We start from the raw sequence: 17,153 nt of genomic DNA, 5'->3' as shown, positions 1-17,153 counted from the left end.
CGGGGTTTTCCCTTAACCCAATATGAGCAAATGCTGGGTAACTTTCGGTGTTGGACCCTGGACTCATTTCACCGGCATTATCACCTTCATCTCATTCAGACGCTAAATAACCTAAGCTGTTGATAAAGCGTCGTAAAATAACCTACTAAAATAAAAAATAAATACTAAAATTGGGTATACACCTGGTGGCAGTGATATACAATAATAACATTACAATAATTATATTAATAAAATTTACAATAATTACAGCAATAAAAAATAAATAATAAAATAAACGTAAATTTACTTCTAACTATAAATAAATAGATGCAATAAACCTAGGACTATAAATAAAAACTATTCTATAATAACGCCTACAATAAGCAAAAGTAAATCTAACTTATAAGTACTTCCATTACACCCAACTATTACTAACTTAAGTAATAATTACATATCACCTTAATTAATTACAAATCAACTTAATTACATATCTTCTTAATTAATTACAAATCACCTTAATTAATTACATAAAAACTTATTTACATATCATCTTAATTAATTACATATCAACTTAATTACATATCACCTTAATTAATTACATAAAAACTTATTTACATGCCATCTTAATTAATTACATATCACCTTAATTAATTACATACAAACTTTATTAACTTATCATCTTAATTAATTACATATCACCTTAATTAATTACATATCACCTTAATTAATTACATAAAAACTTATTTACCTGTCATCTTAATTACATATCACCTTAATTACATAAAAAAACTTATTTATATATCATCTTAATTAATTACATATCACCTTAATTAATTACATAAAAACTTATTTACATGTCATCTTAATTACATACCAACTTAATTACATATCACCTTAATTAATTACATATCAACTTAATTACATATCAACTTAATTAATTACATGACACACCTTAGATCATTACACTGCACCTACAATAAGGATCATCTGCAGAGACTAAGAGGAAGGCATAAAATATAAAAGATTGGAGAATGCTGGGTTTGCAGTGAAAGATCGGTCCACGGGCAGAACACATGTGTGTATACATACATATATTCTTTTTGAATTAAAGTGAAAGGTGTTGAAATGAACAAACAAAATTTTATTCGGCTCGTGCCGATAAATTAACTGTTCATGACATAAAGTTTGACTTTAGCCACTAGTTCCATAAATAATTTTATGCTCGACCATGCCGAAATGTAGTAATTACTAGTATACACCTGGTAGTAGCCCTTTAATGCACCTCATTAAAGTACACCTCTTCATTATAATTCAGTTGTTCAGCCAATGAGAAATTACCTTTGTACTGTTATAAAACCGCAAGTATCGATTATCCTCGGATATGCAATCGAAAGACAATTAGCGAAAAGTCACGGAGGCTGGAAATCCAATACTGTCGTAGAAGGTTATGTTCTGTTACTATAATAATTAGCGTTAATTGTAAACAATATTAAAATAAATTCAATTTGTCATCTCGTTTTTCAATTCTAAATCAATTTCCAGGTTACATCAAAACTAATGTTCATCTTATTCTCTAGGTTATATCAAGGTCAATGGTATTCGTGCCTCGGAAAAAATCAATACTTTCGCGTCTGCGCACATCTCACAATTCAGGTCAGTTCCGCTCGTCACTTACATAACCATAACATGAAAACTTATGAATAATTTCAAGTTAGAAATATGGTCGAGCATAAAAAGTCGTATGAAACTTGCCTATAATGGTAATTAAGACGCTCGTATGAAAATTATGAAACTCGCTTGCGCTCGTTTCATAAACAAACATACTCGCGTCTTAATTACTATCATTATAGGCTCGTTGCATAATGTACTAAATTATTACTGCTTTTATTAAAGAAGTAAATCACCAAATTTTTCAATCACCAACCACTTCCGAACTAAATAGCATACTGGGAAAGTGTGCCATTTTCACATTGCACATCCAAAAGTTAAGAAATGCTCCTGATACCACAGGATCCAGTTGAGGAGGTGGGAGAGCATATTAATTAAAAAGAAAACCAAGCAGTAGAAAGGAGTGCACGTGAGCACACATCGACTGAAGTTCGGGGTCACGGATTGCCTCGTTTATAGATTTCTTTTCGCCGGCCGCTCAGAGTGTGCTAATGACAGAGTACCAACAGCAACTTTTTTTCCCCGTTCATAATAAGAGAAAGTGCGTGGAAGTGTTCCTGCAGGTGACGACGGCTTTCTTTCGCAGGTGCAGGCCAGAGACTGATTATATCGCATTTATTGTGTTCAGAAGTGGACCGAATTCCCATAAGCTATGCCATTATTATTTTTAACTAGTTTTCACGTTACAGTAGTACTACGAAGCCCCGCAAAGTTGTAAATATGAAGAAGACGCCGCATGGCCTACTTCCCAGGCAAATGAGATGTGGAGCGCGGGAAATATGATGCAAGTGAAAAAAAAAAAAAGCAATTGTCACTTGATTTAAACTAAAATGAAAACTGGTTCATAAAAGTGAGCTTTCATATCGCATTATCGCACAAACACGTTCCTATTTAGCCGTCTATATCTTACCACTCGTGGCACCTCTTTGTTTCTTTGTAGGTGCATTTAGCTCCGTGGGAGCCTTACTTTCACAGTACACAAAGTTTAATGAGGAAGCACTGTGATGCTTAAACAATTATTTCGAAATTTATACAGAAATAAACGTTTTCGTCATCCTAGACATCATAAAATATTTCCTGCCATGTCGTCATCTGTATATTTCAATCTATATATACTTTTCATCTATTACAGTACTTCTCAAAGTACGGTGAGTGGACCATTATTGGTACTCGACATATACAGGGTGTAACAGAATAGCTATTCCTAATTTTCTGATTTGAAAGAAGACATGAAATAAACATTTTTTCCTCCATTATTCTGTCTTGTACAATAATGAAAATTAGTATGTGTAAAACACTGTCCTTCTGCTTACTTACTTACTGGCTTTTAAGGAACCCGAAGGTTCATTGCCGCCCTCACATAAGCCCGCCATCGGTCCCTATCCTGTGCAATCCAGTCTCTATCATCATATCCCACCTCCCTCAAATCCATTTTAATATTATCTTCCCATCTACATCTCGGCCTTCCCAAAGGCCTTTTTCCCTCCGGTCTCCCAACTAACACTCTATATGAATTTCTGGATTCGCCCATACGTGCTACATGCCCTGACCATCTCAAACGTCTGGATTTAATGTTCCTAATTATGTCAGGTGAAGAATACAATGCGTGCAGTTCTGCGTTGTGTAACTTTCTCCATTCTCCTGTAACTTCATCCTGCTTAGCCCCAAATATTTTCCTAAGCACCTTATTCTCAAACACCCTTAACCTATGTTCCTCTCTCAGAGTGAGAGTCCAAGTTTCACAGCCATACAGAACAACCGGTAATATAACTGTTTTATAAATTCTAACTATCAGATTTTTTGACAGCAGACTAGACGATAAAAGCTTCTCAACCGAATAATAACACGCATTTCCCATATTTATTCTGTGTTTAATTTCCTCCCGAGTGTCATTTATATTTGTTACTGTTGCTCCAAGATATTTGAATTTTTCCACCCCTTCGAAGGATAAATCTTCAATTTTTATAGTTCCATTTCGTACAATATTCTGGTCACGAGACATAATCATATACTTTGTCTTTTCGGGATTTACTTCCAAACCGATCGCTTTACTTGCTTCCAGTAAAATTCCCCTGTTTTCCCTAATCGTTTGTGGATTTTCTCCTAACATATTCACGTCATCCGCATAGACAAGAAGCTGATGTAACCCGTTCAAGTCCTTCTGCTATATTATGATAAAGATATTTTTACGATTTAAAAAAGTTATATATATATATATATATATATATTTTTTTTTCAAAATTCAAAGTTCACTGTGCAGTGATAAAGCGTTTCCCTCATAACTCAAAAAAACTAGCCAACATTCTGTGATGAAATTTTTTGTGTGTATTTATGCATGTCATATCTACAATACGATGCAAAATCGCTTCTCAACCTTTGATAGATTGTCTGATAAAAATAAATTCATTTTAAAAAATGGTCAAATATCTAACACAAAATGAAAAAACAAATGTTTATTAAGGAATGTAGTTGAAAGAGCATGATATTGTAAACATGAGTTTCAGCAATAAAATAAAAGAGAGAGAACATGAGAAATTTAACAAGTTTATGAGTTATGAGGGAAACGCTTCATCACTGCACAGTGAACTTTGAATTTTGAAAAAAAAAATATATATATATAATTTTTTTTAAATCGTAAAAAATATTTTTTTCCATATAGCAGAAGGACAGTGTTTTACACATACCAATTTTCATTATTGTACAAGATACAGTAATGGAGAAAAAAAATGTTGAATATTTCCAACAAAAAAAAATTACTGCTGTAAGCTGTACCTAACCCCTTAAGCTTAAATAAAATAACCTTTAATCAAAAAGAACATTAATTAAAAACAACTCAAAAACAGTTGAAAGCGATTATATTTTTTATTGTGTTTTGTTTCCCTTTCAGAAATTTCTCAGCCAACTGGCACGACCAAAATAGCACGTTTCACAAAAAAAAAAAAAAAATAAATGTAATTTAACCGTGACTGTATCTACTTTATGATACGCATTGAAGGTATATATAATTGGGCCTATTCTTCAAATTCCATCACTTGATGAAGGTTTCACAGAAGACGAATCCCTCCTTTTATGATACGTTTGTTTATTTTCCTTTCCTAAGTTTATGTGAAGTGTCAATCGTAAAGAGGAATGTCTCTTTCGAGTGACACGAATCTCGGATTTTACGGTACACGAGCCGAATGAAAGCCTTCTTTGAAATCGGTCCGCGATACTTATCTGTCTTCTTAGAGACCAGCTAATTGAAAACAACCAAGTACAGACCGTTCGTCCGCAAGACAGAAGTCTGCTGTTACAAGTCGTGCACTTCGGGGAACGAACCTTCTAATTAAAGAGAATGACGTGTTACCCATCACGCACTGCGTCAACATACGAACAACGCATTCAAGTCACTTTTTTGTTAAAAGTATTTATGTCGCTCCATGTTATTTGTGTGTACCGGATATGTCCAACAAGAGCAGGTACTACAATCACTACGGGTAGGACATAGATGTATTTGTATGTATGTATGTATGCAAATCAAGATTTCAGGTATAACTCCCTGTAAAGTTGATTTGAATAATTTCGAGGGAAAAATTGTTCCGGAGCCGGGTATCGAACCCGGGACCTTTGGTTTAACGTACCAACGCTCTACCACTGAGCTACTCGGGAACTCTAACCGACACCGATCCAATTTTTCCTCTATATCCACAGACCTCAAAGTGGGCTGACAACCGTCAAGCAACCAACTTCGAGTGCACACTAACTCCGTGTGACTTAAATTGTGATTTTTCTGTTAACGAACAGTGATGTGTATTATGCAAATCAAGATTTCAGGTATAACTCCCTGTAAAGTTGATTTGAATAATTTCGAGGGAAAAATTGTTCCGGAGCCGGGTATCGAACCCGGGACCTTTGGTATAACGTACCAACGCTCTACCACTGAGCTACTCTAACCGACACCGATCCAATTTTGTATGTATGTATGTAAAACTACAATTGAGTATACACCCGGTGGCAGTAATATATAATCTATACTAATAATAAATCTGTAGCCGAAATTTTTCTGGTAATTTTTCGATTTTTCAAAAATAATTGGTCCTAACGTATATAATTAACCACCCTGAAACCGAAAATAGCTTTTTTGAAATTTTTGTCTGCCTTTCTGTCTGAATGTTTGTTACCTTTTCACGCGATAATGGCTGAACGGATTTCGATGAAAATTGGAATATAAATTAAGTTCGTTGTAACTTAGATTTTAAGCTATATGGCATTCAAAATACATTATTTAAAAGGGGTTTATAAGGGCCTGAATTAAATAAATCGAAATATCTCGCTTATTATTGATTTTTGTGAAAAATGTTACATATCAAAAGTTTCTTTTAAATCATTTGCGATAAGTTTTATTCTTTGAAAAATGTTGATAGGACTGATATTTAATGAGATAAATGAGTTTTAAATTAAAATAACTGCCATCTAAGGCCGTGTAATGAATTAAAAAACAAACGACTTCGTCTATAAGGGGCCTTGGACAGCAACAATCGAAAGCTATGAAAGATAGCCTACAGAGAATGTTTCTGTGTTTGTATGAAGTAATATCGGAAGCTAAATTAACCGATTTGTATAATTAATTATTATTTCACCATTGGAAAGTGTAGTTTCTCTAGATGGACATAATGCTATAATATAATGTAATGTAATATAATATAATATAATATAATGTAATGTAATAATATAATATAATTTAAGTTATTTGAAGGGTTCAGAACCATAGTGGGCCAAGCGTCATTTACTGAATACGTAGAAAACAAGGGTTAAAATTAAGTTATTACCATAATTCAATGGAAACATATAGCAAGTAAAATAAAGTATACACATTAAATCTAAATGATGTCAATGTTCATTAAACTATGGTTGCATGTAATTAAAATTAAGAAACAGGTACCAATTTAAGTAATTACATATCACCTTAATTACATATCAACTTAATTACATATCATCTTAATTAATACAACAATAAATTCTACAACTTGGGACATCTGGCCGAAATCTGCGGCTGACCACTAGGATCCAGAATACAAAGCAGAGATTAAATGAAAAATACAATATGATTGTTGAGAGAATACGGAACAATGATAAATTTAAAAATAATGTACAATTTGAGTTCAGAGAAACATGAGATGAAAATACACTGAAGAGTAATGAGATAAAGTGAAAAAAAAATTACATGCTATTATACAAGTGATTGTGTAGAATGGATAATGAATCTCTCAATACCATTAGACAAATTTTGTTAATGTCTTCATATCACCTTAATTTATTTACATATCAACTGAATTACATATAAACTTAATTAATTACATGACACAATTTATTTGCATCTGATAGTGTTAATCCAGAAACACAGACGCTTTAGTGTTCAAATGTTTTATGAGAACCTACCGTTTCTAAGGATACAGTCTGGTAGGACATTATTTTTCACTCTTTTGTTTCTAGTTGATTAAACCATATCATGTTATTTTGACAATGAATAGCCTACATCACTTGACACTTCTTTTTTTTTTTTTTACTTTTTAGGAAGATATTTTATATTTAGAAATGTCCTCTTAGTGACAATGACGATGACCGCTACGAACTAAAAGTGACCATATTTGTTTTAAACATGCTGCTGTTGTAACAGTGAAAGTGGTAAGGAGCCTTTCAAGGTATAAATTTTAATTAACGAACAACAGACAATTTAAAATATAAATCTTTCTTGCCTGACAATAGACAAAATAAAATATTAATATTTGCTCATTGACAACAGACAATTTAAAATGTAAATTTTTGTTGACTGGCAAGGAACAATATAAAGTAAAAATATTTGTTGATTGGTAACACGCAATTTACAATATAAATTTATTTGTTGACAACAGAAAATTTAAAATATTAGAGAAAATAAAATATAAATATTTTCTGATTGACAACAGACAATTTAAAATATAAATTTTTGTTGACTGTTGACTGTTTATCTATCGGCTGACAACGAACAATTTCTGTTGATTGATGACACACAATTCTCACAACCGGTATAAATATTTTCTGGCTAATGATAGACAATTCAAAGCATAAATGTTTGTTGGCTAGCAACGAACAATGTAAGGTAAAAATATTTTGTTGGCTGGCAACACACAATTTAAAATAGAAATCTATGTTGTTTGACGAAGGACAATTTTCAATAAAAGGTTTTGTTGGTTGACAACAGACAATTTAAAATGTAAATCTACGTTGGTTGACGACAGACAATTTTTAAATAACGGCTTTGTTGGTTGACAACAGACATTTCAAGATATACTTGTATTGTATTGTATTTATTAACATTTCATGGTATTCAACATTGCTTCACAGCTAGAATATGGAACAAGTCAAAAAACTTAATACTATTATAAAGTCTTAATTTATAGTCACAGTCTAGATGAAATACATACGAGATTTACAATATAGTCTACTAGTACAACACAAAGTTTTAGTATCAATTTCATGAAGCGTTATTGAATGTAATGAATTAACCTACAGAATAGAAGGCGTGAGAAATTAGGTATTTCTTTAATTTGGCCCTAAATAATTTTATGTTTTGAGTTTCATTTTTTATATCGATAGGGAGACTATTAAAAATTTTTACTGTCAAATAAGCACTACTTTTTGATAGCACGATAGACTTGCCGATGGAGTATGAAAGTCATTTTTTGACGTGTATATATGCTATGAACTGTTGAATTAGTTACAAAGTTTTCACGATTACATAAGAGGAAGATTATTAATGAAAAGATATACTGACAAGCCATAGGCATTATTTGTAGTTTTTTTAAATTGGTCCTACACGATTCCCTAGATTTGGCACCTACTATTATTCTAATTACTCTTTTTTGTAATAGAAATATACTGTTACTATCTGTGGAAGTTCCCCAGAATATTATTCCAAAACTCATTACCGAGTGAAAGTATGCAAAGTATATTGCTTTTAAAGTATTGAAAATTACTATCTTTTGCATAGATCTAATAGCAAAACAAGCTGAATTTAGTTTGGGGGTAATTTCTTTAATATGATTTTTCCAATTTAACACATTATCGATTTTTAAGCCAAGAAACTTAATCTCTGTTTACTGACAACAGACAACTGAAGGTACAAATCTCGGTAGACAATTCAAAACATAAAACTGTGTTGGTTAACAATATAAGTTAAATTAAAACCTAGCTATAAATATTTGACTGACAATAAACAATTCAAGGTACAAATCTTTGTTGGTTAATAATAGACATATCAAGGTATAAATCTCTGACGGCCGACAACAGAGAAAATTCAAAATATACAATACTTGTCCGTTGACAACAGACAAACCAAGATAGTTGTTTCCTGGAAACACAAAACAGTTTCACTTGAAAATTCCAATATTATAGGCTATTCATTGTTCACTGCAATGATTCTATAGATATTGTGATGGAAAACACACACGTTTCGCTTTTTCAATCTTTTCCTCGAACATGAAAACGTCAACATACCGCTCTTGTAACGTATATTACTATTCTATTTTTTTTTTTTTTGTTCTTTCTTTTAATCATAGCCTATTTTTGAATGTGCATTTTCCAGCATATTCTCGCATTTGTATAGGTGTATTTTGATTTCGAACCAATTTCACAATCTAGCTATTTTTTTACACGAAGAACCTACTTTTTAAAAATCATGTAGCATGTTTTTGCACAATGAGCAGGCAACACTGATTGTACCATTGATGCAAACAGCTTTATGTACAAAACGAAGGTCATGAGAACCCTGAATCCCCACGGATGATGCACAAATAAGCTATTATGTAAAAAAATGACAATTCCAGGTCGACTCAAACTGAGCGGATTGGAAAGGACGTGTGAGGCGGGGAGGGGCGAGGCGAGGGGCTGCTGTCTGACACGGTTTGGCGCACGGCAGGTTCGACTCCGCTTTCTACAGACCTCGTTCATCTCTTGTTTATATGTCACGTGGACTGTCATAATCGGAACACAAACCCCAGTTCTGTAACCATCGTCAACTGTTACATTCGCATTGACCTTAGAGAAGGTGGACAGCAACCTTGGCAGAAACAATAGCGTACTAAAACGCAAGCAATTATGATAAGAGTGCTCTGATATTGCTACGAAGGAAATTATATGCACCACGTGCCCGATAGAGAATAACAATGTTGATGTTTTCAGTACGGTCCGAACCTTCATGCATTTGTGTTTCCCCCCCCCCCCCTCATGCTGAAAAATCATGTTTGACATTCATTAACTGCATTAAAGAAATTATATGTACCACGTGCCCGATAGAGAATAACAATGTTGATGTTTTCAGTACGGTCCGAAACCTCATGCATTTGTGTTTTTTTTTTCATGCTGAAAAATCATGTTTGACATTCATTAACTGCATTAAGGAAATTTTATGTACCACGTGCCCGATAGAGAATAACAATGTTGATGTTTTCAGTACGGTCCGAAACCTCATGCATTTGTGTTTTTTTTTTTTTTCATGCTGAAAAATCATGTTTGACATTCATTAACTGCATTAAGGAAATTTTATGTACCACGTGCCCGATAGAGAATAACAATGTTGATGTTTTCTGTACGGTCCGAAACTTCATGCATTTGTGTTTTTTTTTTTTTTTCATGCTGAAAAATCATGTTTGATATTCATTAACTGCATTAAGGAAATTGTATGTACCACGTGCCCGATAGAGAACAACAATGTTGATGTTTTCAGTACGGTCCGAAACTTCATGCATTTGTGTTTTTTCCCATTTTGAAAAATCATGTTTGATATTCATTAACTGCATTAAGGAAATTGTATGTACCACGTGCCCGATAGAGAACAACAATGTTGATGTTTTCAGTACGGTCCGAAACTTCATGCATTTGTGTTTTTTCCCATGCTGAAAAATCATGTTTGATATTCATTAACTGCATTGAAGTTATAGTTCTACTATTTGTCATACACTGTTCGATTTGAAAGTGGGCAAGTCGGAGAATTTCCACTCTTCTAGAATTTTTTTTTCTAACTTCTGTATTTTTCTGTTCATTCCCAATCGGAGAAAGAAAATTTCCCTCTCTGGATGTATCTCTTAATATTATTAACATCACACCGGCCTGAACAGTGATAGGTCTATTTTTCCTGAATTTGCATTTCCGAAAACATTTTTATTTTTTATGTGGCGATCAAAAGACTGTCCCCTCCCCCCCAGAATGAATTTATTGTAATGAGCTTATTCTCAATATCGTTTGTGAATGAATACAAGCTCATTTTCATAATACGATTTTTAATTGATTCTGAATTACACAGGTAATACCTCTTAAGTCTTAAAGTATGATATAAATAGTTATCATGGTACCAGAAATTCAAAATACCATGTTAGGTGTCATAGTAATAAAAATGGACGTTAACAACAACAATAATACATAGCCTATAGTAACTTTATAACAAAAAAAACTTTAAAACTGAATAATTATTTTATAATTGATATGAATACTAGAAAAAAAAAACAAATAAAAAATAAATGTCAACGAAAAATTGAAGTAAATCTTACAAAAAACAATTTAAAAATTAATATGTTAACCAAAAATGTTCGTTCTTGTACATTTGTATCAAATTGAACAACTGCAAATAACACCATAATTTCGCATTAGGACTACTAAAAATACAGAATATGTTTTCAGTATATGTTAACATCTATACAGCATATTCACCAGTCATTTTTGACGAGGACGTCTATATTCGAACTACATTAATAGAAAAAATGAAAGGATTTTAGTGGAACGAAAATTACAATTCGGTTACCATGGAAATGCGACAAACTCAATAATGTGAACTATTCATTTCTATACATGAGGCATAGATGGAAGGGTAACATTAAAACAGATTTGAGGGATGTGAGGTACGTTAGTAGGGACTGGATTAATCTTGCTCAGGATAGGGACCGATGGCAGGCTTATGTGAGGACGGCAATGAACCTCCTTAAAAGCCATTTGTAAGTAAGTAAATAGCGATAAACACGTGGTGTTAGTTTGTAGCCACAAATAATTTCAACATAAAAATCGTCTGTATATTCTAATGCATTTGTTACCAATATAACTTCGAGAAGAAAAGTTCAGGACGCAACACTAGAGAAACTGACCATTTCCCTTGTAATTCATCCTGGACCTCTCGCATATTATGTTGGTAATTAGCAGAGAATGAAGGGAAATTCTCTAGAAGAACTACACTAAAGGTGGTACTTCTCCCTTTCTCCTCTACCCCATTACATGCGAGAGGTCCAGGACGAATTACTAGGGAAATAGTTCTGTGGCCGGGAGGAAAAAAGGTCTTAAGTCAATTATTTGTGAAAATGAGATTTTTATATATTCTGAAAGCGGAAACAATTCTCTACAATCTGGTAAAACGGCTAAAGTCAAATAAGACTCCTGACTGGATTTATAGAGCGTTACCAAATGTCCTAAGTACTTTTTGAATCGAGCACACACAGAATAAAGGACTTAAGAATATTTAATACTTTATTCCTTACAAACATCACATGTTTACTTTCCATGATTCCCTATTAAAAATGTCTAACTTGTATTTTAGCCATTTTATCACATACTGATGCCCTTTCCTTTTAAAATTTTAAGGACCAGGGTAAACAGTCCTATAATTGTTTAAGACCCATTTTGCAATCCTAATCATTTACATTTCTCATTTATTTTGACATGAAAAAGATCTTATGTTTACATAGTCCCTTCTACTCAGTTTGGGTTCTAGTATTAAAAGGGCTTAAGTGCGGCTATTTTTTGAAATGATCAAGAAAATTGTTAAATGAGCAACATTACCTATTTTAGAAGAAATATAAACAAATAATATCCAGGAAAAACCTCTTAATTAAAAAAACTCTATAATTGACACAAATTTCAGTCTTTCTACTTCTTTCCTTAAAAGTATCAAATTTTTACTTAAGACCTTTTTCCTCCCGACCACAGAGTTAATTTCTCTTGTATTGGGTCCTGAACATCTCGAGTGTTATACTGGTAACAAGTGGTGGGGGATCACTACAGTGCATTAGAATATACCGGCAAGTATTAAAAGATTTTTATGTGAAAAGTGTTTCTTGCTGTAAACTAAACCCACGTGTTTATCACTATAGGATATGCATCTCATATTGTTAGCCTACTACAAATGAATCATCAGGTGATTGAAAACAAGTAATGGTCAGTTAAACTAAATTATAGTATGCCTAATTTAGCAATTAACTTCTGATGAGCAAATTTAGTTAAAATAATAACATTATCTTGTCAAGATAAAATTATTCACAGGAATATTTTTTTAATTCACAAATAATAATAAGCCAAATTGCAAGACATTCTTGTTTCAGCTGTACAGTATCGGTACTGTACTTTTCATCAAAATTAGTTACTTGAAACCCATTAACGGCTATATCAGGCCTACTCTCAAATTTACCGGTACTATTTTTTGAGAATAGATATTTGTAATAAATAATAATAATAATAATAATAATAATAATAATAATAATGAATGGGTTACATCACCTTCTTGTCTATGCGGATGACGTGAATATGTTAGGAGAACATCCACAAACGATTAGGAAAACACGGAAATTTTACTTCAAGCAAGTAAAGCGATAGTTTGGAAATAAATCCCGAAAAGACAAAGTATATGATTATGTCCCGTGTCCAGAATATTGTACGAAATGGAAATATAAAAATTGGAGATTTATCCTTCGAAGGGGTGGAAAAATTCAAATATCTTGGAACAACAGTAACAAATATAAATGATACTCGGGAGGAAATTAAACGCAGAATAAATATGGGAAATGCCTATTATTATTCGGTTGAGAAGCTTTTGTCATCTAGTCTGCTGTCAAAAAATCTGAAAGTTAGAATTTATAAAACAGTTATATTACCGGTTGTTCTGTATGGTTGTGAAACTTGGACTCTCACTTTGAGAGAACAACAGAGATTAAGGGTGTTTGAGAATAAGGTTCTTAGGAAAATATTTGAGGCTAAGTGGGATGAAGTTACAGGAGAATGGAGAAAGTTACACAACGCAGAACTGCACGCATTGTATTCTTCACCTGACATAATTAGGAACATTAAATCCAGACGTTTGAGATGGGCAGGGTATGTAGCACGTATGAGCGAATCCAGAAATGCATATAGAGTGTTAGTTGGGAGGCCGGAGGGGAAAAAGATCTTTGGGGAGGCCGAGACGTAGGTGAGAGGATAATATTAAAATGGATTTGAGGGAGGTGGGATATGATGATGGAGACTGGATTAATCTTGCACAGGATAGGGACCGATGGCGGGCTTATGTGAGAGCGGTAATGAACCTGCGGGTTCCTTAAAAGCCATTTGTAAGTAATAATAATAATATTTGTAGGCCTTGCTTATAATGGAGGCGCCAGCCAGCAAAGGTTGGAACCATTGATCTACACAAAGGAATTATATCTCCCTACCTCTTTCAAGCCGTCCAGACGTCCCAGCGACTTGGATCCTTGAAGGGGGGCGAAGTCCTTGTGCTCTGCATAGATGTTGTTATTAATCCCGGGTTCGGTGACGGTCCTGGCGGCGGATCCCCGCGATTTATTCTTTCGCTTATCCAGCAGATGCCGGCTTGTGCGTCCAAATTTCTTCCCATTGTCGGCCTCGTCCAGTTCTGGATCAGACTGCACCTCCCTGTATTCCTCTTTGTGGCGTCCCAATGGGGGCCGTCTGGGTCCCCTTTTTGGACTTTTATAGTGACGTCGAGATGTTTTCGGAGAACTGACAGGGCTTGTAACTGGAGACCCCAGAGGGCTCAGCGACTGGAGGCGTTGCACTAAATTCCCAAACATTTTGAATATTTGAGATTAAGCGTGATTTATTTTGTTGTCAGACATTTTAGGACGTAGCCACTATTATGTTTGGGAATTATACACCACACTATATCTGGGTAACACAATTAGCGGTAGCTATTCCTCTATAAAAAAAATAACACAAAAAGTTGATGTTCATGAAAGTTGTATAGTGAACCTAATTTCAAAGAATATGAAGAACTTTTCCAATATCACACCGGCACCATTAAATTGTCTGTAACACCAACCAACGCGTCCTAATTGTTTGATTCTATCGAGAGATAAATCTATTTCCTCCGGCCACCTTGAAGTTTACCGCCTTCAGATTAAGTTATCACACATACTACACGCCTTCTCGGTTTCACTTGTTTATCACTGCATTTCATGACAATCCGATCCTTCACAAATACACTTCACTCAAGAATCTTTCTCAGAACTAGTAAATGAATTCATGGATTTGAAAACAAATGTACATTTCTATCACAAAATATTTCTTCGACACTCCTCCTGACATTAGAAAACAAACTCACACTAATTCCAACAAAACACAAACTAATGTCACAGTCGACTGTAGAATCCAATGCGCCGGGTAAAAAAACAAAACGCTGCCTAAACGATGCTTCATAGATCTATATATCGTTGGCCCGATTCCTTTTGTAAATTCCGAATATGTAATTATCACCAAACTTGATATTTCCCACCACTATTACAGATTAATAATTCAGCAAGAAAATAAGACACACTGAATGTATACAACATGGCTGATTTTATTGTTTGTCACACATGAAATGCTAGATTTCAACACACACTGTCTACCTCACTTAACGCCACACAAAAATCCACGTGTCTGGTGTCTTCGCTTATTCCGACACATAAGTACACAATTCATGTTGCAAAACAACTCCACACAGCTTCAAACACTTTTCATTAACTGATCTAATGTACTGGAATGCTACAATTTGTCTAAAAAGCGCCGCTCACATGTCTTTCTTTCAAAAACAAACACGTATCGACTTGCTCGCGCTGCTGTCATGGCGACGGCAAACACATTCTGCTCTCAGACTCCAACTGACTAGAACGAGTTTGCTTCGCCACTTGGTTGGCTTCCTCACCCAGGTACCCCCTCCACAGGCTCTCACACGATTGTTCGGGATAAAAAACCAAACCCTGTGTGTTCGGCAGAGTTCGGAGATACTCGAAGAAAGGGATGCCGACCCGACAAGTATCCCAGGTATGTCCGGGCAGATGTTGGAGGTCCCAAGATCACATCGCTGCCTTCTGGGGTTCTAGTCTTCGTGCGGGTGGACGGAATAATGTAATGTTATATTAGCAGGTTCGTGCCTGATTCAACACTTTGTGAAGTGTCAACAGATAACCAGGTGCTTCTTCGACGTTTTAAATTGCATCTTTTTTCTAGTAAGCCAGATACATAGTTGCTTTAGTATTTATATGTTATGTGACAAACTGAGTGTTTTAAGACATATTTGTTAGGCCATTTTTTTTTTCACGTTTTCCTGTTTCAATTCATAAGAGCATCTTTTGTTTTATTCGGCCATTTTTTAGGCATTTTCATTTAATTTTGGCCATAAATCCTCATTATTAATGTAAAATAATGTTTATTTCCTTTGATATTTTCTTTACATATTTTGTCCATTAATATCCATTATTTTGTATAATATTTCAATCGTTTTCCTACAAAAATATTGCCATTTTAACGTAGTACACCCCATGTAAGGTCCTAATGATAATTGTGATATTATTATTATTATTATTGTTATTAATAATAATAATAATGATTTATTTAACCTGGCAGAGTTAAGGCCATACGGCCTTCTCTTACACTCAACCAGGAGTAAAAACTGCGTTACAAAAACACTACAAATTTACAAAGTACACTACAATTTTACACACAAAACTGAACATGATAATAATAATAATAATAATAATAATAATAATAATAATGATAATAATAAAATGTAAACAAGTAAGAAGAAATCAGACATAATATATAACATAGAGAAAGAAAGAAAAAAGCATAATAAAATGTGAACAGCAGGTCAAAAATAAATGAGGCATACAAAGTATAAAAAAATAAGACAATTATTGATAATAATAATAATAATAATAGTAATAATAATACTAATAGTAGTGATAAAATAGTGCAGTACAAAGCATACAATGAATACAATATTTTTAAGTACACACAGTAAGGAAAATTATGATTATATATATAGCTCAACTTATCACATTATAGATATACCATTATCGGAAAATATGAAAACAAAAATATAAAATAAGTTAAATATCACTAGAACATAAAAAAATGTGAATACATGGAAACATGCAATACAACACTTGTCATAATAGTAAGTTAGTTTGGCAATTCGTCATAAGATAATTTTCTAACTTGGATTTGAAAGATTTCAATGTTCGGCAGCCCTTGACTTCAGGCGGCAGAGAGTTCCAGTGGCGAGAGGTAGCAACAGTGAAAGATGAGGAATACAGAGATGATGTGTGAAGTGGAATTTCTAGCGTGTTATCGCGTTGTGATCGAGTATTAATATTATGATAGCGAGAGAGAGTATGAAAACGAGCGAATAAATAATATTAATAATAATAAGAATAATAAATAATATTATTACCATTATT

General features: G+C 33.6%; 1 protein-coding gene across 2 annotated transcripts in view; it reads right to left on the bottom strand.

Annotated features, from left to right (window-relative positions):
• LOC138716254 (uncharacterized) overlaps positions 1-15,573 on the bottom strand; it is a 619,716-nt gene extending 604,143 nt beyond the window's left edge. For both annotated transcript variants that reach the window (XM_069849112.1, XM_069849113.1), the window contains exon 1: positions 14,127-15,573. In XM_069849112.1, coding sequence (XP_069705213.1) covers positions 14,127-14,504 — 378 coding nt within the window. In that variant the 5' untranslated portion in view covers positions 14,505-15,573. The remainder of the gene's footprint in view (positions 1-14,126) is intronic.
• Between the last annotated feature and the right edge of the window lie 1,580 nt (positions 15,574-17,153).

Source organism: Periplaneta americana, chromosome 16 (genome assembly GCF_040183065.1).
Source record: "Periplaneta americana isolate PAMFEO1 chromosome 16, P.americana_PAMFEO1_priV1, whole genome shotgun sequence".
Classification (NCBI taxonomy): Eukaryota; Metazoa; Arthropoda; class Insecta; order Blattodea; family Blattidae; genus Periplaneta; species Periplaneta americana.
The sequence above is the reverse complement of the archived record's forward strand: the minus strand, read 5'-3'. Positions and strand labels throughout refer to the sequence as shown.